This window comes from Lemur catta, chromosome 11, assembly GCF_020740605.2.
Source record: "Lemur catta isolate mLemCat1 chromosome 11, mLemCat1.pri, whole genome shotgun sequence".
In the NCBI taxonomy this organism is placed as follows: domain Eukaryota; kingdom Metazoa; phylum Chordata; class Mammalia; order Primates; family Lemuridae; genus Lemur; species Lemur catta.
This window is the reverse complement of record NC_059138.1, coordinates 52,866,920-52,891,982: the sequence shown is the minus strand read 5'-3', so window position 1 is coordinate 52,891,982 and position 25,063 is coordinate 52,866,920. Positions and strand designations below refer to the sequence as shown.

The following is a 25,063-nucleotide window of genomic DNA, read 5'->3' as shown; positions in this document are numbered from 1 at the left end:
GTATTATGAATTACATAAACTATAAGTGACCATAGACTATAAATCATTCCACTTTAAGAAAATTAAATGGTTTAAAAAAACAATTGAAAGAAACTTGTACTTCTAATTATTTTGATAGAAAACTCTCAGATGGCATTCTCTCACAATGCAACAGGCTTAAAAATTGTTCTCATAAAATTAATCTAAAAATTCCAAGGACTCCTAAGATCTTCAAGTAAGCATATGAAAAGGCTTTAGTTAGATCCTTTAAGTGGTTTGAGAGGTTAAGGCTACAAAGAAGATTGAAAAGTTCTAAGATATATAGGGGAAAAAGCTGCCAGGAGTTTTTGTTTTAAATAATAATTGTCACCACTTATTGAACACCAATTTTGTCACAGTGATTTACTGAGATGCTTTAAAGTTTCCAGAACTTCCATGGGATACCACCATCTACATTTTAAAGATGAGAAATTAAGGAAGAACACAGCCCTAAGATCTACTAAGTTATAAAGCTAGGACTTGATATCAGTTGTCCCTCAGACTTTAAGACTGTGCTCTTTCCACTGGGCAATGCTGCCTTTAAAATGGCATAACAAATATTTATGCTTGCCACTGACTCATTCAATTTAACGCAAAGAGAATAAGGTGGGATTAACTTCATTGAAACGACACAAATTCAGCCAAAAGGCTACTGCAGTTTGGTAACCTTATTTAAAAATTTTTTTTTCCACGTCAGACAGGTAATGTGCCAACATCATAACAACGTTTGAGGGAGGCACATCTCACACATGAGCATGAAAACCCAATCATCACGCTTATGAACTACAAAAGGATCTATAAGCTTATTTTTTCCCCTCACAGTCTATAGTAAGGCAAAGAACAATTTTTTTAAAATACCATTTTGGCAGTTATTTGATAGTCATACATATGCAGAATTTCAAAGTCTCATATGTATGGTAATTTTTTAGATTTTACAATAAGGTTTACTTAAAAGCTCGGTCTTTCAATGTGCCAAAGACTTTAATGAAAATAAAAAGTGAATTAAATAATTTTTTATAAAATTTATCAATTCATGAAGAACAAATTGAAGTGAGTTATATTAGCAGGTCCCCAATATTCAAGGACAAACATTTTAGGATTCCTAAAGTTACCATCAGAGCTAAAAGCCACAAGATGATATATACATAATTGTGAATACACTGATAATGGTTTTATTTTTGCTAAACTGTGTTTGTATCTTGAACTACTGAAATCTTCAGTACTTTTTCTTTGATAATGGAAGCCTGTTTATTCTTCCTTTAAGGTGAAAATTTTCCACAATATCCCCTAAGCTGTAATTGTATTTATAACATAGAAACGAAAAGTATAGGATCAGATAATGAAAAAGTTCATAATATGCTTGAAAATAAAAATTTCATTAATATATTCAAGTTTTTTACAATTTAAGTGAATTCAAAATTTCCTTATCAGGCTCTATAAGCACGGGTTATTTTCTCAAGTCAATATTTTCTTGTATATACTTATCAATACAAAAAGCCATAAGGTGATTGCAAGTATCCTCAGCAGTTGAAAAGACAAAGTATCTGATTTAAACTAGCCACAGTCATGTCTGAATAATAATCAATTTCATAGTCTTTCAGTTGTAGGTAACAAACAGGCTATAAATGATAAAGGTTTCATCATCTGTAGTGCCCCTTCCAAGAATTAAGTTGAAGGGTTATCATAATATAAGCATCAAATGGTAACTGTTTTATAAAGAGCAAGGATGGAGAGAGAGAAGTAGAGAGAACCGCTAAAACCATTTAAAAATCAGACTCAACAGTGACAGTGGCAACTTAAATCTCAGAAAACAGCTATGTGATTAAGATTTTCACTCTACCTTATTTTTATTTGCCACAACTGCTATTTGCAGTGGATTTTAGACCTTCTGTATTTTACGATGGTATATCAATAATAACAACAACAAAAAACCAAATAAGAAGAGTGAGAAAGTCTTAAAGGGAAACAGCAACTAAGCAAAGCACTTCTTTCTGCATAAACACATTAACAGTGTTTGTTAATTCTGTCAATTAATATGTCACATTACTAATGTCAAGTTTTCCTCCTTAGCAACTGATTGTAAATCAATTCTCTCAGGTTGTTGCAGTTACTTTAAAAAAATTGATTGTTTAGGTTTTTAATAGATTCAGAAAGAAACAATATTACAACTAGAAATGCATAAATAAAATTTATGTCTCTATTAACAAAATAGAAGATATTTTCAAAAATTTATGCTGCAAATTTGCCTTAATTCTGACTGTTTAATAATTAAAAATAGTAAAAGTGGAATGCATTTAACAATGTAATGACACTTCAATACAATATACAGATAAATGTAGGCTCTGCCAAGGCATTTTTGTCACAAAAGAAAGAGGAAGCATTGATAATCTCAGTAGGATTTTGAACAGATGAAGGTGCAAATGCAAGCAGGACCGCACTAAGGAAAAATACAAAAACCAAAAAACAACACCCCCCCAAACAATTACCTCAGGTGATGCAAATCCTAAATATTCCCAATCCCATGTTCCACCAGCAAAGCTACAAAGAAATTAGACATACCATTTGATTTATTATCAGTACTACAAAATATACACAATCAGACCCTTGCCCATTGAACATTACTTTTAAGTCCTCTGCTTCGGACTTACTTAAGTAGACTGAGTATTAAAATATAATTAAAATTATATTTTCACTATTTCTTTCAAATTCCAAGTGGCTTTATGTTTGTGTAAAATGGTGGAAAAAAATAAAAATCATCATGTATGACAAAGTCTTTTATGATTGCTTCATTTTTGTTTTATAAGGAAATAAAATATTTACTTATAAATATTAACATAAAAATAGGTTCAAAGGAATTTCTAATGCTTATAATTACTATGAATAAGAAAATATGCTCAATTTATAATGGCAGAAGTAGTATAAATATGTGAAATAAAAGAACCAAAACTCAACAGCTCTTTAATGGATGAATTTGGATCACTTAAATAACTTCACTAATATCAGATTTCTCATTTTTTCGTAACTCCTTAACACAAAAATAAAATATGACCATAACAAGTTGGCAAAGTTTCCAAATTCTACATCATTTTTATGTATTATCATATCACTACATATACCACATATTTGAAATGATGCATTTAGAATACTCTTTGAATTATGAGTTCACCTGAAATGTGAAATTAACCTAGCCTAATACAGTCTGAGGAACTACGCAATGACAAATAAAATAATAACACAAAAAACAAATAGTATTGAGGAAAAATCACCAAGTTAACATACTTTTATCAGCTATCCATATTTTAGGTGTATGTAACTTTCAGGAATATGAATCCTAGTTGGATAAAAAATAGAACTGCTGGCCGGGCGAGGTGGCCCACGTCTGTAATCCTAGCACTCTGAGAGGCCGAGGTGGGCGGATCGTTTGAGCTCAGGAGTTTGAGACCAGCCTGAGCAAGAGCAAGACCCCCATCTCTACTAAAAATAGAAAGAAATCATCTGGCCAACTAAAATATATATAGAAAAAATTAGCCGGGCATGGTGGCACATGCCTGTAGTCCCAGCTACGCGGGAGGCTGAGGCAGTAGGATTGCTGAAGCCCAGGAGTTTGAGGTTGCTGTGAGCTAGGCGGAAGCCACGGCACTCACTCTAGCCCGGGCAACAAAGCGAGACTCTGTCTCAAAAAAAACAAAACAAACAAAACAAACAAACAAAAAAAACTGCTGGCATTTTTAGCTGGAGCTAATATGATTTGCACAGTGCACATCCTTTTTACCTGCGCCTTGGAGCTTCTGGTGAGTCTGCAGGAGCAACGCCCCGAGCCACGGATGCCAGGAATTCTTGCCTCTTCTGCTGTACAAGGCATGCTGCTTTGATGATTTTGTGTCGGGGTGTGCGAAGGTAAGGCCTATTGACTTTTTGGGCAAGGTCTTCAGTGACCATTTCTAGATCTGTCTATAGTTAGAAGAGCGAGAGAGAGAGAAAAAGATTACAGCTTGAATGGGTTAGTCAATAACAAATCCAGAGTCTATCTGGTTTCTCAGTTAAATCTAACTCTTCTGAAGTCAGAAATTAATGTAAATTTGGAAATAACTTCCTATTTATTATGTTTTCTACTTCGTACATTTTTCCAGGTTATGAAAAAGAAAGAAGGATCATACACATAGTCATCTTAAATTTAGCACACTCATTTGATAGGCACACTCATTTATAGCAACATAGTTGGTATAAATTACAAAGAAGTAGTGAGTACAGCAGCTGCCTAAAAGGACTTTATAATTTATCTATGTGAATAAAACTAACATATTTCAAGGCACTTTACAAGCAAATGCATGATGCTGTGATGCAGACTATATATAAATGCTAGACCAGGTGCAATGGTTCATGCCTGTAACCCCAGCACTTTGGGAGGCTGAGGCAGGAGGATCACTTGAGGCCAGGAGTTCAAGACTAGCCCCGCAGCAAAGAGAGACCTCGTCTCTACAAAAATTAAAAAATTAGCTCCATGTGGTGGTGTGTGCCTATAGTCCTAACTCTGTGGGAGGCTGAGGCAAGAGGACTGCTTGAGCCCAGGAGTTCAAGGTTACAATGAGATATGATGGTGCCACTGAACTCCAGCCTGGGCGACAGAGCAAGACCCTGTCTCCAAAAAACAACAAAATAAAACAAAGCGCTGAAAATTTGAGGCAAGGCAAAACTACTGTGATTGGGGTTAGATCTGGAAGGGTTTATGGAGCAAATGAATGTTGAGCCTTGAAAGAAATGTAGGGTATAAATGGGCAGAGCAGTTCAAATGGATGACATGAAAACTGTAACAAGAGAAAGTTTGGTGGTTTGGAAGTCCCAGGGCCCCAGCCACAACCTGAGGCACTAGAGTGCCTCTCCAGAGGAATGAGAGCTGGTTACAGGATCCAAAAACAATACTTGCTCCTCCTAGCAAGTGCCATCTACCGACAGGGAGGTCAATTTGCACACCCTTTTACTGACTTACCATACAGGGTGTGGTAGAATTCCAGCCACAAACACCACCTACTAGCTCAGAGACTAAACTGGGCTTGTCATTATTTAAACAAAAACCTAAGGTAAGAATCAACAGCTGCTCTAGATGGGAAGGAATCAGCAAAAGAACTCTGAAGTATGAAGAAACAAAGTGAAAACACACCCCAAAGGGGAACACCAGCTCTCTAGCAATGGATATCAACCAAATTCAGAATACTAAAATGACAGAAGAATAATTTTGAACATGGATTGTAAGAAAACTCGGTGATACGCAAGATAAAATGGATATCCAACACAAGGAAACCACAAAAAAAATCCAGGACTTGGAAGAAAAATTCACTAAATAAACTCAAATATTAAAAAAAATTCAAACAGAACTCCTGGAAATGAAGAATTTATTCAAGAATTACAAAACACAGTGGAAACCCTCAAGAACACGTAGATCAAACAGAAGACAGAATCGCAGGGATTGAAGATAACACCTTTCAATTAAATAAGTCAGTTGCAGAGATAAAGCAGAGAAATAAGAGAAAAGAGCAAAGCCTACAAGAAATGTGGGATTATGTGAGGAGGCCTAACATGAGAATTACAGGCATCCCTGAGGGTGAAGAAGAAAATACACAAGGGTTGGATAAACTATTTGAGGATATAGTGGAGGAAAATTTCCCAGGCCTTGCTAAAAATCTAGATATCCAGGTACAAGCAGCTCAAAGGACTCCTGGGAGATTCATTGCAAACTGGAAGACACCATGACACATAGTCATTAGACTGGCCAAAATAACCACGAAAGAGGTCCTCTCACGAGCTGTAAGGCAAAAGAAGCAGGTAACCTACAAAGGAAAACCCATCAGAATGACGGTAGACTTCTCAACTGAGACTTTACAAGCCAGAAGAGACTGGGGCCCCATTTTCACTCTTCTCAAACAGAATAATGCCCACCCTAGAATCCTGTACCCTGAAAAACAGTTTTTTATATGAAAGAGAAATAAAGACCTCAGACAAGCAAAGGGGGAATTCATCAAGACTAGAGCTCCCTTCCAGGAAGTACTCAGAACAGTTACACGGATCAGCACAATAAACACTCACCAACATAAAATCATCCAAAAGCTAAGGTCAAAGGCCAGAAACCAGGCTCAAGAGAGAAAACAAACCAACAAAGTTCAACTCAATAGGATGAACAGAAATCTGCCCTGCTTATCAGTTCTTTCAATAAATGTGAATGGCTTGAACTGTCCACTAAAGAGACATAGGCTGGTCAAATGGATACACACAAACCAATATCTGCTGTCTTCAGGAAACACACCCATAAGGAAACCTAACCCACAAGGATTCATTTACACTCAAGGTGAAGGGATGGAAAACAATATTTCATGCAAACGGAAGCCAAAACAAAGCTGGCGTAGCAATTCTGATTTCAGGTAACTTAGTCTTTTTTTTTTTTTTGAGACAGAGTCTCACTCTATTGCCCAGGCTAGAGTGCCGTGGCGTCAGCTCACAGCAACCTCAAACTCCTGGGCTCAAGCAATTCTCCTGCCTCAGCCTCCCGAGTAGTTGGGACTACAGGCATGTGCCACTATGCCCGGCTAAGTTTTTATATATATATTTTTAGTTGTCCAGATAATTTCTTTCTATTTTTTTAGTAGAGACGGGGTCTCGCTCTTGCTCAGGCTGGTCTCGAACTCCTGAGCTCAAACAATCCGCCCACCTCGGCCTCCCAGAGTGCTAGGATTACAGGCGTGAGCCACCGCACCCGGCCTAAATATTGTAACTTTTTAAGTTATGCTTTTAAAATAAACTGGTAAACAGCAATTTTCTCATCTAGTACGTAATGCAATTTGTTTCATCTTTGATGATAAAATTCCTAATTATATAATCAGAAATAGGTCAGATTTCAACCTCAACCAGTTTAAAACAAAGAAATAAATGCTGTAGAAAATGTTTGCATAGCTCAGGACTCTTTCAGACTTGCAAAGTGACAAATTTAAACATCAAGAAAATTTCAGTTTATTACTGGTAGCTTTTCTTTTATTTAAAAACCATTTTAAAAATGAAACAAAATTGTCTTACTAAGCACACCCAAATGAAATAAAACTTAGTGGTTGAGAAAGGAGAAAAATCTGTTTTTCATAATAACTGCTACTATTTAATTATAATTTTAAAAAGATATCTTACTTGCATTAGTTCGAAAATTTCTTTCTTTGTGCTTTTAGGTTCCAAGAAAAATCCATATGGATAAGAACACTTGAGAATACGTCGAGTTTTTAAGAGCACATGAACTGCATCTTCAATGAAAGTGGTATCTGGACAGCCTCCTTCAGCTATAAAGTAATTGAGGCACAGTGAAATTTCTTTGCAAATATGCTATCATAAAATTAACTGTTTTTTTTAAAACAAACAAAAAAAAGAAAATAAGGATCCTTAAGAAGAAACTGTTTGGCATAGCTGTATGATAATACTTACTTGAACCAGACTAAACATCTATGTAAAATACCCATTTGCGGCATGTATGTGTTTATAAATGAAGCACACGCCCCAGCAGCCGAGGAGCACTGATGGCAGCCATGAAGGAATGTACACACTCATCCTGGATTCTATTCTTGCCCTACTGGTCAGCTAGTTAACTCAAAGGTTCCACGCTTTACTTAGTTTTTTGGATTATCCCTAGGGGAACTCTGCTGCTTAAGAATTAGGACAAATACCTCTTTGCTAAGTTGCTTGCTAAAAAATAATCTAATTATAATTATGCCTCTGCAAAAACAATAGTGTAAGGAAAAAGATACAACATTTTGGGGACCAACTAGACAACTGATGCTAGAAAATAAACTTCAGGGAAAGAAAGAAAAGGAGGAAGAGTGAGGACCAGGGAAGAAGAAATTGCCTTAATATTTGAGATCCTTCCTTCAAAGAGTATCATTATAAAATTCTAGTTTTTTGCTTAACTGCAAATAAACAAACAGGAGAATCTAAATTCATAAGTACTGCTGAAAAGCTGAAAAGCACATTTTTCTGCGTGTCTGTAGAAAGAAATTAAATGCGTATGTACACAAATTGACATATGGATCACCCTAAAATTTCTGAGTATGCTCCATCGTTGGGATAGGATTAAAACAAAATACACACTCCTCCACCCCTCCCCCATTATGACAAGTGTGAGAATTTCAAAGTTTTGCTTCTTCTTTTCCAATTGTTATATCTTTTAATTTTTTTTTCATATTTTACTGTGCTGTCTGGAACCTCCAGAATGTTGAACAAAAGTAATAATTCACATCTACAAATATTTATTGAATGTTACTCTGTATCACGAACAGTTCTAAGCACTAAGGATATATTAGTGATCAAACAGACAAAAATCCCTGCTTCATGAAGAACTATAGAACTTATGAGGGTTTTCTCCTTTCAATTTTTACTGTGAACAATACTTCAAGACTTTGATATTTGGGTGATATTATTAATATCAGTAATAAAGCCTAAGAACTAATAATAAACAAGGAGACTAAGCTGCTCCCCCACTCTAATTTATTTAACTTACAGTACTGTCTTAATTAGGGAATTTTCCTCATGAAAATGATGTTAGTACTCAATATTTTTATAAACTAGAGCAAACCCAAGTATAATTGATCACATTTTTAGGCTTAAAATGTACCATTCATATATAAGCTAGTATTTTTAAAATACGACTTTTAGAACAAACATAGCAAACCCTGTACTCTGTGTGGTCACTGTGGGGTACTAAATTCTAACGGTGCAACCAATATTCTATCCACATGTTGGAATACTCCTTTATAACTTTCAATTGAGGATATACAAGTTAGCCCCTTTTCATGGCTTTGCTTTTTGACCCCAATGTTCATTATTTACCAGCAAAATGATTTTTTCCCTAACTCTACTTGACTTCCACTCCATTAGGCACTCTGCTGAATTTTAATAACAACCTTTGAGTATTCAGTTGCATGATAATTGGGTAGTAAGTGTATCTTGCTCTTTTGACTAGGTCAAGGATGCTCTTTAAAGACCATCTACTTTTTCCAACATTGTAGACCATCAGCTGTGGCACAGAGTAAGCAAAATCATGATGTGTTTTTATATGGTAAGAGCATAGGCATTAAGGGGAGCAGGCTAGGCACTGGGTAGAAAATCCAATCACAGATGAGGCTGCTGAGCTGCACTTAGGCCTTCAAAGAACTCAAAACACTACCAGAACAAGCTAATGGAGATAATGTATTCCTTTAAAGGCTTAACCTACCAGTGAAGTGACTTAAGCATTTTATGTTAATTATTTTATTTTATGTTAATTATCAGACATACCACTTATAACTTACTTTCTTTGAGAGCTCTACTCAATTGTTCCATCTTTTCTTTGGCTGTTTTAAGAAGGCGTTGTTCTAACTAAAGGAATAGAAATAAATAATTTAAACCATTCTTTTTATTCACAACAGTACAGTTCAGCTCATTTGAAATGATTTGGTACATACCTGATAACTATGCTCATGGTTTTTAAATCTTGTGTAATAGTGCATAAATCTGTCAAGTTCCTGAAATCGTTTGTGTTTTTTCTCAGCCTAGGAAACAAAAGTCCATAAATGACTTTCATAAGAACTAGTAGCTATTAAAGTTGTTTTTTGGGGGTGATCATTGAAAAAATTTATTATTAATAGGTAATACTGCACTCAGATTTGTTGATTATTTTGTTGAGAGAAGATAATAACCAATACATTTTTTTTTTTGAGACAGAGTCTCACTCTGTTGCCTGGGCTAGAGTGCCATGGCGTTAGCCTAGCTCACAGCAACCTCAAACTCCTGGGCTCAAGCAATTCTCCTGCCTCAGCCTCCCGAGTAGCTGGGACTACATGCATGCACCACCATGCCCAGCTAATTTTTTCTATGTATATTTTTAGTTGTCCAGATAATTTCTTTCTATTTTTAGTAGAGATGAGGGTCTCACTCAGGCTAGTCTCGAACTCCTGACTTCGAGCGATCCTCCCGCCTTGGCCTCCCAGAGTACTAGGATTACAGGCGTGAGTCACTGCGCCTGGCCCAATAACCAATACATTTTAAAGCCTCCCAGAATAGTCTGGCATTTGTATTCTCTATGACAAACCACTGAATCCATAATCCCAGAGTCAAAAGCAAAAATGTCTCTCAATCACTATGTTCATCTAAGCTCCAATATTTTATTATATGACTTACTGCCATGGAATGAATTGTGTCCCCTCCAAATTTATATGTTGAGGCCCTAACTCCCAGTGTGAATGTATTTGGAGACAGGGCCTGTGAGGAGGTGATAAAGGTTAAATAAGGTCATTAGGGTAAGGCTCTATTCTGACAGGCCTGGTGCCCTTATAAGAGGAGGAAGGGACACCAGAGGTCTCTCTCTCCTGGCCATGTGAAGACACAGTAAGAAGGTGGCCATCTGGAAAACAAGAAGAACACCCTCACCAAGAACCAAACTGGTCAACACCTTGATCTTGGATTTCTTTCAACCTTCCAGAACTGTGAGAAATAAATTTCTGTTGTTCAAGCCACCCAGTCTATGGTATTTTGTTATGGCAGTTGAGCAGACCAAGACACTTACTATGTACTTATTGTTGATATTATGTTAAAATTGTTTTTAAGTCTTTACAGAAAGCAGGATGGGATAGATCAAACTTTTCATGTCTTCACCAAAATTTAAAAAAGGAAAACTTAAAGGAAAGAAGCTCTGAAGTTTACAGAGCTATTTTGTTTACATTACAGCATATTTAATGTAATGCTTCATTAAGGTGAAGATAGGAAAAGGGATGCAAAATACTTCCAATGGCATTAAGTGGCTTCGACAGAGTCTTGGCTTAATCAGTTCTCTTTACCTCCACAGTCATTTCCTTGGACTGCTCCTCCACATGCTGAATGACTTCATAGCGAGTGCATCTGTAATAACCTCCAGTGGAAGAACTATGTTTTTTCCATTCTTCTAGGCAAATCCAGCAAAAGTCATACTTGCACTTCAAAAGAAAACATATATGTGAACATCTCCCCATGTTAATATGCGAATTATATTCTGCTTCATAGCCAACCAATTTGTAAAGATTCTGAGTGTGTAACCAGGAACAAATCTCGAAGACATGCCCTCTTTCTCATGTTTCATCTGGAGACCTTATCTGTATTATGGAAAGATGTAGGGGTGGTTTAAAATTATTGCTTATCAGGATAAATTAAAATGTAAATCACAATATTATGAAGTAATCACAAGGAATTATTAAAAATATTAATAGGATATTCTTTCCAAATAATAAAAACAGATACTGACAAATGTTTCATTTCTCAGGCATGTGGTAATCTGATATTGGTCTATAAAACTCCACCAGTCTATCTGAAAAACTTCTAGTAACTTTGACAAATTCATTTTGAAACTGGAAATAAATTTAAAAGATCTCTAAGTAAAATAGCTGGCAAAAAAACCTGTCTCTCATTTTAGTGAAAATTTCACTTAATTACCATAATTAAGTTGTACAATCCCAAAAATATGAGCATTCTAGTATGAAAATATACCCTTTTATGCTTATTAACTTTGAGTCAGAAAGACAAGTCTATGTTGTCTTCTGGTACTTTCATGATTTATTAATATTTTCTCCCACACAGCTGCCCAGTAGTTCTAATATCATTGTTGAATAGTTCATGTTTCTCTACTGGTTGAAGATGCCACATTTATCATATATTAAATTCCCATGTATCTGTGTCTATTTTCTGGGCTTTTGTTTTATTCTGTTTCATTGATCGGTCTTTTCATGTGCTAGAACCACACCGTTTTAATTACTGAGGCTTTATATTATGGCTTACTATTTGACAAGCCTAGTTCTCGCTTACTCTTTTTCAGAGTTTTACTAGTTACTCTTGTTTCATCTTCCTATGTGAACTTTTGAATTAGATTACCTAGACGCAGAAACAAAATCTGTTGATACATTTGTTGGAATCTTTATAAGAACTTAGTTGTCTTTCCATTTGTTTGTCATCTTTTGTGTCCTACAGAGGGTTTAAATTTTTTTTGTAAGTCTTACATATTTCTTGTTAAGTTTATTTCTAAATAAATGGGGTCTTTCAATATACATTCTATATGGTTGTTGCTGGTACACATCAAGGCTGTAACTTTCTGCACAGTAATTTTGTACTCTGCTACCTTTGAATTTTTGTTGTTTGTAGTAGTGTTTCAGTTGGTTCCTGTGGATTGTCTAGGATACAATTATGCCATCTGCAAAATGTGATAATTTTATCACTTCATTTCTAATTTTTTTTTTTTTTGAGACAAAGTTTCACTCTGTCACCCTAGGTAGAGTGCAGTGGAATCATCATAGCTCACTACAACCTCAAATTCTGGGCTTAAGTCATCTTCTTGCCTCAGGCTCCTGAGTAGCTGGGACTACAGGAGCATGCTACAATGCCTGGCTACTTTTTCTATTTTTAGTAAAGATGGGGTCTTGCTCTCTTGCTCAGGCTGGTCTAAAACTCCTGAGCTCAAGCAATCCTCCTGCCTCCGCCTCCTAGAATGCTAGGATTACAGACATGAGCCACCACGCCCAGCCTTCATTTCTAATTTTTACATCTCTAATATCTTTCTTTTCTAATTATACTGACTGGCATTTTCAATCCAATGTTAATAATACTGGTGAAGGAGAGCATTCTTATCTTGTTCTTGAGTTTAGTGAGAGTGCCTCTAGTTTCCCCACTAAATATGCCAGCTTTTGAACTGAATTTATTTATTTTTATCATACTAGGGAAGAATCCATTCTATCCCTATTTCTTTGTTTTATAAAGAATGGTTGTTGATTTTTTGTCTAATGCCTTTTCAGCATCCAAAGGAAATATATAAATTTTCTCCTTGGATATATGAATAACATGAGCTATAGCATCAGCTTTCCTAATATCAAACTATTCTTGTACAGACTGAGCATCCATAATCTGAAAATCAGAAATCCTAAATGCTTCTCTGTCCCAAACTTTTTGATTGCTGGCATGCATTTTGAATTTTCGAATTAGGAATGCTCAACTGGTATAATGCAAACATTCCAAAAGCCAAACAAATCTTAAATCTGACTCCACTGCCAAGAATTTTGGATAAGAAAATACTCAACCTGTATTCCTGGAATAAATTCTACCTGGCCGATTACTCTTGAATGTGCTCTGCTCTGCTGGATTGTGTCTGCTATTAACAATATCAGTGCTTCCGCCCCCCCCCCCCCAATATCTTATTTAGGACTTCTGCATTGTTATATACAAGCAAGATTAACCTACAGCTTTAATTTTTATAATCTTGTTAAGTTGGTATCAAAGTTCTACTCACATTATAAAAATAATCTGAAAGTTTCTTTCAAAAAAAGTTCAAAAAAGTTTTTTTTAAATAACTTCCAAGAATCATTTAAATAACATTGGAGTTACCTGCTCCTTAAAGGTTTGATAAAATTCTATAGTGATGCTTTAATGATTAGGGGAGAAGATTTTTGAAAAACTTTTTTTTCCTAATATAGGAATAGGTTTATTTGGATATTCTTTCTCTTCTAGGGTCAGTTTTAATAAATTATATTTTCTTAGAAAATCAATTTATTTCAAAGCCAAGTTCAAATTATCTTAAGGAGTTGAGCAAAGTTAGTTTGTATTATTTTAGTTTGTTTTGTTTCTCTGATTACAGGTATAACTTTTATTATACATTACTAATCGTGCTTTGCAGATATTGAGGTTTTGTTTTGTTTTGCAAATTGAAAGTTTGTGGCAAATGTGTCAAGCAAGTCTGCTGGCCATTTTTCCAACAGTATGTGCTTACTTTGCATCTCTGTGTCACATTTTGGTAATTCTCACAATATTTCAAACTTTTTAATTATTATTATATCTGTTTTGGTGATCTGTGATCAGTGATCTTACTATTGTAATTGTTCTGGGGTGCCATGAACCATTCCCATATAAGACAGTGAGCTTAATCGATAAATGTGTGTTCTGACTATATTCCACGAACTGGCCATTCCCCTGGCTCTCTTCCCTCTCCTTGGGCTCCATACTCTGAGACACAACAATATTGAAATTAGGCCAGTTAATAACCCTACAATGGCCTTAAAGTGTTCAAGTGAAAGGAAGAGTCACACATCTCTCACTTTCAATCAAAAGCTGGAAATGATTAAGCTTAGTGAGAAGGAATGTTGAAAGCTGAGTCAGGCCAAAAGCTAGGCCTCTTGCGTCAAACAGCCAAGTTGTGAATGCAAAGGAAATGTTCTTGAAGGAAATTAAAAGTGTCACTCCAGTGAACACACAAATGGTAAGAAAGTGAAACCACCTTAATTCTGATTTGGAGAAAGTTTTAGTGGTCTGGATAGAAGATCAAATCAGCCACACCATTCTGTTAAGCCAAAGCCTAATCCAGGGCAAGACTCTAACACTCTTCAATTCTATGGAGGCTGAGAGAGGTGAGGAAGCTGCAGAAGTAAAGTGTGAAGCTAGTAGGGCTGGTTCATGAAGTTCAAGGAAAGAAGCCATGTCCATAATGTAAAAGTGCCAGGTGAAGCAACAAACGCTGATGTATTAATAGAAGCTGCAGCAAGTTATCCAGATCTAGGTAACTGATGAAGGTGGTGACACAAAACAACGGATTTTCAGTGTAGATGATATGGCCTTCTATCGCAAAAAGATGCCATTTAACACTTTTATACCTACAGAGAAGTCAACGTCTGGCTTCAAATGTTCAAAGGATAGGCTGACTCTCTTGTTAGGGGTTAATGGAGCCGGTAATGTTAAGTTGAAGCCAATGCTCATTTACCATTCTAAAAATCCTAACCCCCTTAAGAATTATGCTAATTCTACTCTGCTTGTGATCTATAAATGGAATAAAGCCTGTATGACAATACACCTGTTTACAGCATGCTTTACTGAAGATTTTAAGCCCACTGTTGAGACCCACTGCTCAGAAAAAGATTCCTTTTAAAATATTACTGCTCTTTGACAATGCGCCCAGTTACCCAAGAGCGCTGATGGAGATGCACAAGGAAATTAATGTTGTCTTCATGCCTGCTAAAACAACATCCATTCTGCAGCCCATGGATCAAGGAGTCACTGCTATTTTAAAGTTTTATTATTTAAGAAATACATTTTGTAAGGCTATAGCTGCCTTAGATAGTGATTTTTCTGATGGATCTGGAAAAAGTAAATTGAAAATCTTCTGGAAAGGATTCACCATCCTAGATATCATTAAGAACACTTGTTATGTATGGGATGAGGTCAAAATATCAATATTAACAGGAATTTGGAAGAATTTGATTCCAACCCTCATGGAGGACTTTGAGGGGTTCAAGACTTCAGTGGAAAAAGTCACTGCAGATGTGGTGGAAATAGCAAAAGAACCAGAATTAGAAGTGGACTCTGAAGATGTGACTGAATTGCTGCAACCTCATGATCAAACTTGAACAGATGAGAAGTCGCTTCTTATGAATGAACAAAGTAAGTGGTTTCTTGAGATGGAATCTGCTCCTGGTCTGAAGATGCTGTAAACATTGTTGAAATAACAACAAATAATTTATTACATAAATTAAGATACTACATAACTTAGCTGATAAAGCAGCGGCAGGGTTTGAGAAGATTGACTCCAATTTTGAAAGAAGTTCTACTGTGGGTAAAATGCTACCAGATAATATTGCATGCTACAGAGAACTCTTTCGTGAAAGGAAGAGTCGATTGTTGTCACAATAGTTGACGTTCACTGTTGTCTTATTTTAAGAAATTGTCACAGCCACTCCAATCTTCACCAACCACCACCCTGATCAGTCAGCACCCACAAACACTGATGTTAAGACTCCAGCAAAGCGATTAACCACTTGCTGAAGGCTCAGATGATTGTTAATATTTTTTAGCAAAAAAGTATTTTTTAAATTAATGTACATTATTTTTTCAGACATAATGTTATTTCACACTTAATAGACTACAGTGTAGGATAAACAAATTTTATATGTACTGGGAAACCAAAAAATGTGTGACTTGCTCTCCTAGCCATGTTGTAATATTTGCATTATTGCAGTGGGCTGGGATGGAACCTGCAATACCTCTGAGGTATGCCTGTATTTTCCTTATTCCTTATATTGTGTATTTGAACTCTATCACCTTTATTTTTAAAAAATTGTGTTAGCTTAGTGATTTATCTATTTTTTCTTCAGAAAACCACTTTTAAATTTATTAGATGCATTAGTTTTTAACTCACTGATTTCTGCTTTAAAGAAAACCCAAAACTTTCCTCCTAGTTTTCTTCAAGTTTATTTTGTTTTCCTAAATTTTTGAGTCATATCCTTAATTCATTGCTTATTTTGTATTGTTTTATTGTTTTGTTTTTGTTTTTTTGTTTTTTTTGAGACAGAGTCTCACTTTGTTGCCCAGGCTAGAGTGAGTGCCATGGCGTCAGCCTAGCTCACAGCAACCTCAAACTCCTGGGCTCAAGTGATCCTACTGCCTCAGCCTCCCGAGTAGCTGGGACTACAGACATGCACCACCATGCCCGGCTAATTTTTTTCTATATATATTTTTAGTTGGCCAGATAATTTATTTCTGTTTTTAGTAGAGACGGGGTCTCGCTCAGGCTGGTCTTGAACTCCTGACCTCGAGCGATCCACCCGCCTCGGCCTCCCAGAGTGCTAGGATTACAGGCGTGAGCCACCGCGCCCGGCCTATTTTGTATTGTTTTAAGTGAATAAGGCTATGCATATTTCTGAGCACGGCTTTAGAAATGGCCCTCAAGTTCTGATAAAGTAGTATTTTTATTATCTTTATTTTCTAGAAATTCTTTAATTTCTAGAAAACTCTTTTTTACTCGAGTTGTTTGAGAGATTAACAATTTTCACATGAAAAGACCTTTTATAATTTTATTATTAATTTCTATTTTATTCCCTTTTGATGAGAGAATGTTGTTTGTACTGTTTTCTATTTTCTGGAATGTTACTGAGGTTTTGATGATCAATGGTCATGTTTTTGTGAATGCTCAATGGGTACTTAAAAAGATGGCACAGTCCACATTTTCAGGATACACAGTCTGAATACGTAGCAATCAGACACACCTTAGTAATTATGGTATTTAAGTCTTCTATATCTTTACTAATTTGTTTGTCTGCCTGACATGTCTTAAACAGAGAAGTTAATAAAGTTTCTGTTCTCATGTGTTCCCTTCACAGCATGTACCTAAACAATAAATTATGAACTTGTTTTAAGGCTCTGACAATATGCAAATTCTTTTCCTTCCTGGTATAAGCAAACTTTGTACCTGACTTGATACAAGTATCTTTCTTCAATGCAGCTTTATTGATTTCTCAGAATTAGTGGCAAAACTTTCTACAAAAAAGCCAAATATGACATTTTTTGATGGTAAAAAATACATAATTTTAATAATTTTTATATTTTAGTTGTAGCATATAGTTTTACATAATCAGATGAAGAAAATTACTATAAGTAATTTAAACTATTTAAGAATGCAAAACTTAGGCTGGGCGTGGTGGCTCATGCCTGTAATCCTAGCACACTGGGAGGCCGAGGCGGGTGGATTGCTCGAGGTCAGGAGTTTGAGACCAGCCTGAGCAAGAGCGAGACCCCGTCTCTACTAAAGATAGAAACAAATTATCTGGCCAACTAAAAATATATATAGAGAGAAAAAAATTAGCCGGGCATGGTGGCGCATGCCTGTAGTCCCAGCTACTCGGGAGGCTGAGGCAGAAGGATCGCTTAAGCCCAGGAGTTTGAGGTTGCTGTGAGCTAGGCTGACGCCACGGCACTCACTCCATCCCGGGCAACAGAGCGAGACTGTGTCTCAAAAAAAAAAATAAAGAAAGAAAAAAAGAAACAAGAAAAGAATGCAAAACTTAAATAGTTCCTGAAAATCAGCTAAAGGGAAATTAATAGAATAAAGAGTGTTTTTAAAATAAATGAGCTTCTCTTTAGAGGACCAAATTTGTCATTCTTTTAAAATGTTTAACACATTTGATATCAGAAAGTAAAAACTGCCTACTGAATCATAATCAACATTTATTATTAAGGGATTAATAAAGGCATATTATGATTTAGTCATTGTGTTAGAGCATGGATTCAATTACACATGACATGCTATTCCACCTACACGTTAAAAAATACTCAAAGTATAAAATTTTGTTGCAGTAGGTTATTATCTTCTAGATAAGTCTTCCATGTCATAATAAGAATACTACTTTTCAGTTTTTATTGTTCAATGCAAACACTTCAGAATATATGTTCAATAAGACTTACTACATTTACATAGCATGTAAGTAAATGTTTCTTTTAAATGCAATAGAAGCTTAAGCAAAATCTGTTTAGGTTGGATTACCTTATATCATCAGCCTGATTAACTCATGAAAATATTCATTTACTCAGTACGTATTTATTACTGGTAGGTGCTATGTTTGATTCTGTCTCAGCAGCCAACTGCTCATTTTTATGGCCAATCTATATTTCTTTATACATCTAGGTAGTCCATATCAGATTTTCCAAAGAGAAAAACCTGGATATGGATGTTGAAGATAACAGTACAGAGGATGGAATAATTTTGGTCCAATCCTTAGCTAAACTAATAAGCACTTCTCAGTATTTTGCTCAGACTACTGCACCAGGTTTTTCTTTCTGCTCTTGGGAATTCTGATTACTATCTCACTAAGCCAATTCATTCATGTTGATTTTATAATAATATAGACTTATAAAAATTATTTGGTAACTGCCATTTATTTGCAAGTTATAATAATAATGATAATTAAGCTTCAAAGTTACAAATCAAATAATACTTAGGAGATACGGATATATTTTACTGGAATCTTCTTAACTATTTAGGTTTCTTTTATATCCTAAATTAGAAAAGATTACATTGGTCTTTCAATAATTTTAAAAAGTATTTTTATACATGGATGACACTTTCAATGAATAAGGAAAAAAATTAGAACATCATTATAATTTTAGAACAAAAATATTCATAAATGTAGGCAGGGATTAATAAAATGTTATTAATAATATTCCAGAATATTTGTTTTAAGCTTATGGTAGTTTCTGTGCAACTAAGTCAGGATGTTATATTTTCTTTCTAGCCTTTGGGCCTTTGACAGTAATTATTTATATTAATTATTTTTCAGCCAAGTGGATCTTTGGCACTTCCATTTTCAATATAGTAATTAATTACTTATTTAATTGATAGCTTCATTAGTAGTCCTAAAAAGTCTGGCCACTGCTTTCAGTTCCTATGTTAGACACATATATAGTTGTCCCTTGGTATCCGTGGTAGGAATGGTTCAAGGACTTTCCACAGATACTAAACTCTGTGGAGGCTCAAGTCCCTGATACAAAATGGTGCAGTATTTGCATATTACTATCCACATCCTCTAGTATACTTTTTTTTTTTTTTTTTTGAAACAGAGTGTCACTTTGTTGCCCGGGCTAGAGTGAGTGCCGTGGCATCAGCCTAGCTCACAGCAACCTCAGACTCCTGGGCTTAAGTGATCCTTCTGCCTCAGCCTCCCAAGTAGCTGGGACTACAGGCATGAGCCACCATGCCCGGCTAATTTTTTTTTGTATATATATTTTTAGTTGGCCAGATAATTTCTTTCTATTTTTAGTAGAGACGGGGTCTCGCTCTTGCTCAGGCTGGTCTCGAACTCCTGACCTCGAGCGATCCACCCGCCTCAGCCTCCCAGAGCTAGGATTACAGGCGTGAGCCACCGCGCCCGGCTTACATCCTCTAGTATACTTTAAATCATCTCCAGATTACTTATAATACCTAACGCAATGTAAATGCTATGCCAATAGTTGTTACACTCTATTGTTTAGGGAACAATGACAAGAAAAAGAAAAGTCTGTACATGTTCAACATGGACATAATTTTTTTTTCCAAATATTTTTGATCTATAGTTTGTTGAATCCACGGGTGCAGAATCCAAGAATACAGAACACACAGTTGAAGAGGGCCAACTGTATAGACACCATCTAGATTTGGACTTTGGGGATTGCCTGGGGCCTTGTTTGGGCCTTGAGTCTAACCTGTGTGCTCCAAAATCAGCTTTTCAAGAGATCTATATAACGTAGCATTTTGTTTATCATTTGCTGTTACTTTTATTTATTTATTTACTTTTAGAGATGGGATCTACCTCTGTCGCCCAGGCTGGAATGCAGTGGAGTGATCACAGTTCACTGCAGCCTCAAACTCCTGGACTCAAGTGATCCTCCTGCTTCAGCCAAATGGGTACCTGGACTACAGGTCTGTGTCACAACACCTGGCTAATTTTTTTTTTTTAATTTTTTAATTTTTTAAAGATGGGGTCTCCTCATTTACTATCATGATGTGTGTGTGTGTGTACATATATATATATATATATATATGCATGACTCTCAATGATCTTCTGGCCAAATACCATAAAATCCTTATCCTTACTTTTAACATCCAATGTGAGTATAAAATTTAGTAATAAAAGTCAAAACTTCTGTTATTCAACAAAGAATATAAAATGCACTCTCCTAGAACCAATCTGAAATCCAAACAAGATTTTTATGCTTACAACATTTCCCCCTTGGAATGACAATCAAACTAAATTAAGATTCCAACTGCAAAGCATGCAAAAATCCTCTTTACCTTCTTACCTTAGCACACTGCATGTGATTGCAGCCTTCATTCTTCTGTATTGGAGACTTACAGTTAGCACAGGGCTTGGAGTTAGTTAACAACCAGAGACAATTGGCAGCATCTTCATAAGCTTCACTAACTCCCACCACTTTTGGAAATTAAGCACAAACACAAAATTAAATGATTTCTGGGGGAAAAAACTCTCCAGACTTTTCTTTGCAGGCTGTCTCTCAATTTTAATCATATATTTATTTTCCTATTAGGGCTATGGTAAAGTTTTAAAACTGTTTCATTTTGAATAGTGTAATTATAATAAGATAAGAAGCCCTATTCCAAAAGCACTGTTCATGAAACTTGATTTAAAGGAGATTTCTCCATAAACCTGTATCCAAATAAACAAGGAAAGAAAAAGCCCCAAAGTTTAAAAAAGCATGTTACTCTCTTTAAAACAACTATTGCATCAAAGAAAATTATAGAAAAAATAGTTACTTTAGATAATAATTTCTTCAATAGGCCAGTTGCAAACATAATTATCAGAAACTCTTCATCAGAGTAAAAAGCATGAACTATCTCCTTTATCCATGATTATTTTGCACAAATGTAAAATGAATCCAATGTGACATGTCTAAAACTAATTTTTTTATTTCCCCCAAACCTGCTCCTCTCTCTATTCCTTGTCCTGGCAAATGATACAATCATCTGTCCAGAGTTAATCTAGGAAGAGTATGATATTCAACACCCTCCTCTTGCCATCACTCATGGCATCCCACTGATTCCACCTCTTTCTCTTATCTCCTTCCTCTCCATTTCCAGTTTTTATTGCTTTAGCCAGGATCCTACACATCTCTTGCCTAGACAACTAAAGCATAGAAAACCAACCTATTTCTCCAGTTTCCTTACCTTCTCATCCCCAGCTATACTGCTTGAACAGTGATCTTTTTAAAATACACATCTGCTTAAAATCTTTTAATTGTTCCTCACTGACTACACCAGACTATAAGATAAAATCAAATAACTTTAGCAAAGAATATAAAGCCCTTCATGATCTTGCCCATTTGGTAAGCTTCTCTTACCCTCTCTCTCCAATCAACCTTATACTCTTCGTCTTCTTCAACTCAACTTATTCTACTATAATTTGAGATCTATAAGCGTAAGGAATGCCATGGTTTTTAAAAATTCTACATTTTACATGACCCCTACCCCAGTAGAGAGAGTTAGGGGTTGGACAGTGTTCTAAATGCCAATTAAAAATGATTTTTTTAAATTAAAGTGGTTTTGTTTCTTTTCTAGCTCTAAGTACACAGAGAAGCCCTGCATCTTCTTTACTGGAAGAGACACCAGAATATCAATTTGGAATTACCGAATGTGGCCCATCTAATCAAAGCCTTGACACTTCCAAAAGGGTGGTGGAGTAAGGGTGGCCCTATTGTCCAAAGCATGGGAGAAATTAGACCCTGTGAGTTTTGACATTCAAAAGGGAAAGTTACCCAACTGTCAGATATAAGCCCCTGAAGAGGGTAGGGGACAAAGGTTTGGGCTGACTGACCCCTTGGAAGTGGTGCTGTACACAATAGGAAAGGCTGAGCACTCAGAGCAGCCCTTTGATGAAGCCTGTAAGTACAGGAGTGGGGCTGTCTTACTGCAAGGAACCCCAAGTGCCTACTTACTTAAGTCTGTACCAACAACAGAACAGTACTGGATTTTAATTCCAAATAGCAAAGAGAAACAATAGCAGTAATGAACTGATCAGTCTTCACTGTAGTTATAAACCCACTTGGTAGAAGATGATTTGATTAGGACATTGGTGAAGAGAATGCTCAGATAATTTGGTGGAAGACGGGAGTTTCAGAAGGAACTTAGTATACTTAACGGCTAATGAGGTCAAGCTCTGGAGGCAGTGCTGTTTACAAAGGGTATTGCTATAAAACCTAATCACTAACATCTAATTTTTGTTTAAAAGTAGTGGCCTTTCTCTTCCCTTCAGCATCAGTATTATTTTTAGCTCAGAGGCTCTAACATATTCTTTTGACTTTTATTGTCCATTGTTATAACAAACAAAGCACTAAGTCATTAAAACAAAGCAGCTGTGTGGCTTGTAACATAACAGTTTTTTCTCCCACCCTTGCAGAGAATGCTACCTCCTAACTGCATTCTAGTGGACTGCATGAAGTAAATCATATTCAGGAAATAACCAACTATTACTATGATAAAAACTTGTGCTGGAAAAAAATGCCTTCACTTCCAATTCTCTGAACATAACTTTCCATACATCTATCCCTTTGTACATACTGTTCCTAATACCTATAATACCTTATCTCCCTTCAATCTATCTGGTGAGTTTTTTTTCACTCCTACGGACTTTGAAACTCTTCCTTTCACTTCTTTTATATGTCTGTTGTATTTTGATCTTCTTTTCTTAATGATCTAGTGTACTTATGTCTCAGTTTAAGAAATATTGATGTCATTTGATAAAGTATTAGAATGTAACAAAATCTAAGATCTATTAGTAGAATAAACATGTATGCAAGTAAAAACACAGTGGTTTTTAAGGAGTGAATTTTTATTTATTTTTAATTTTTTTGAGACAAAGTCTCACTCTGTCACCTGGGCTAGGGTGCTGTGGCTTCAGCCTAGCTCAAAGCAACCTGAAACTTCTGGGCTCAAGCAATCCTTCTGCCTCTGCCTCCCGAGTTGATGGTACTACAGGTGTGTGCCATCATGCCAGGCTAATTTTTTCTATTTTTAGTAGAGATGGGGTCTCACTCTTGCTCAGGCTGGTCTAAAACTCCCGAGCTCAAGGGATCCTCCCACCCGGTCTCCCAGAGTGCTAGGATTACAGGCCTGAGCTACCTTGCCCAGTCTTAAAGATCGAATTTTTCAACAGGCAATTTGAATTCCATTCAATAATCATTTATTATGTACTATGAAAAACTTGGTCTGAAAATTTTATAAATTAAACATTTTATAAATGTTCATTTTATAGGAAATATAATCATTCTTGCTTCTTGCTCTGATTAGACATAATAGAGGCAATTTCAGGGCTTAAAAAAATAGTATTTGAATCTTCATATGGAATTAATTCTTTGAACTGATTTCAGCATATCTTCTAATACTTTTTCTCATTAATCAGATTTTGTCACTCCTTTTGAGTTTCCTAATTCAGATTTTGTAAAACTAAGCATACGGGGGAAAACTATTTTGCAAATCTACAAATTTGGTTAAAAATGCTTATGCCATTTTTTTGCATAAAATACAAAGTAAAAATGCTTATGATCTGAACTAACATGTAAACTGGAAATAGCACTTAATCATACTTTTCTTTTTTGGAGTATCATTTTTGTATATCCGTTTTTTGTTTTGTTTCATTTTGTTTTGTTTTGCTTTGCTTTGGGACAGGGTTTTCCTCTTCACCCAGGCTGTAGTGCAGTAGTGCGATCACAACTCACGGCAACCCTCAACTCCCAGGCTCAAGCGATCCTCCTGCCTCACCCTCCCAAGTAGCTGGGACTGCAGGCATATGCCACCATCCAGGCTAATTTTTTTATTTTTTGTAGAGACAAGGTCTTGCTATGTTGCCCAGGTGGGTGTCAAATTCCTGGCCTCATGTGATTCTTGCCTCAGCCTCCCAAAGCTCTGGGATTATAAAGCGTGAGCCATCACGCCCAACCCATTTTTGTATATTTAATGATGGTATTCTACTACTTTAGTATTATAGTTGGCTGGGGTATTATTCTTCACTTTAAGCCTCATCCTAAATTTCATAAACTTAAGTGGCCATTAATAGTAACCTACTGGTCACCATCTTTCAGTGTGGAGGACATACATCAGTACAGTGAGAAAATTCCTCAGTTTTTCTTAGTAATTGGGACTTTCTCTGCAATCTTAGCTTTGGTTCCTTCTCTGGTAGAACACTCCTCAGTTTTCTGCCTCCTATCCTGTTTCCAAATGCTTCTCCATCTTTCTGAATCAAATCCTCATTTAGGCCCTGTAACGGTCATCTTTAGTCTTTAATTGGTAATCTCCCTATTTCTGGCCACCAGAAGTAACCAGCTATATACCATGTATACTATTTTCTAGCTCTTCCATTTCTTTCCTCTTAGTATCAGGATCATTACCATGTGCAAGGATATTCTTTCACAGTCCCAAGCATAATCTGTTCTCATTAGCCGGGTCAGTCTCCTCCTTCCCTAGCAAAAACTTATCTGTTTGAATGGAATGATTGATCCAATTTTATATGCTAAGGGATAACTAAAAATAATCACCAATTTAAAAATACTTGCTTTATATCTCAAATCAGACACTTCTAGCCATTTTCTACACAAGAATTAAATAATAAGCTGGACTAATTACTTCTTATGGTGTATTGAATCTTTTAGGCAACTCGTAAGATACAAGATTTACAACTTAATAAAATTATATCTCATAACTTTCCTGTATATCCCTCCCCACAAC

At 35.9% G+C, this 25,063-nt stretch overlaps 1 protein-coding gene and 1 non-coding gene across 5 annotated transcripts in view; both read right to left on the bottom strand.

Moving 5' to 3' along the window:
- ANKIB1 (ankyrin repeat and IBR domain containing 1) overlaps positions 1–25,063 on the bottom strand; it is a 140,518-nt gene that overhangs the window by 6,078 nt on the left and 109,377 nt on the right. For all 4 annotated transcript variants that reach the window (XM_045564671.1, XM_045564669.1, XM_045564670.1 and 1 more), the window contains 7 exons: positions 20,629–20,759; positions 10,857–10,991; positions 9,486–9,572; positions 9,333–9,399; positions 7,186–7,331; positions 3,791–3,969; positions 2,505–2,556 (listed from right to left, as the gene is read on the bottom strand). In XM_045564671.1, the coding sequence (XP_045420627.1) occupies positions 2,505–2,556; positions 3,791–3,969; positions 7,186–7,331; positions 9,333–9,399; positions 9,486–9,572; positions 10,857–10,991; positions 20,629–20,759 (797 nt within the window). The remainder of the gene's footprint in view (positions 1–2,504; positions 2,557–3,790; positions 3,970–7,185; positions 7,332–9,332; positions 9,400–9,485; positions 9,573–10,856; positions 10,992–20,628; positions 20,760–25,063) is intronic.
- Positions 710–813, bottom strand: LOC123647896. Its single transcript, XR_006738422.1, has one exon. It is a non-coding gene; the product is annotated as a small nucleolar RNA U13 (small nucleolar RNA).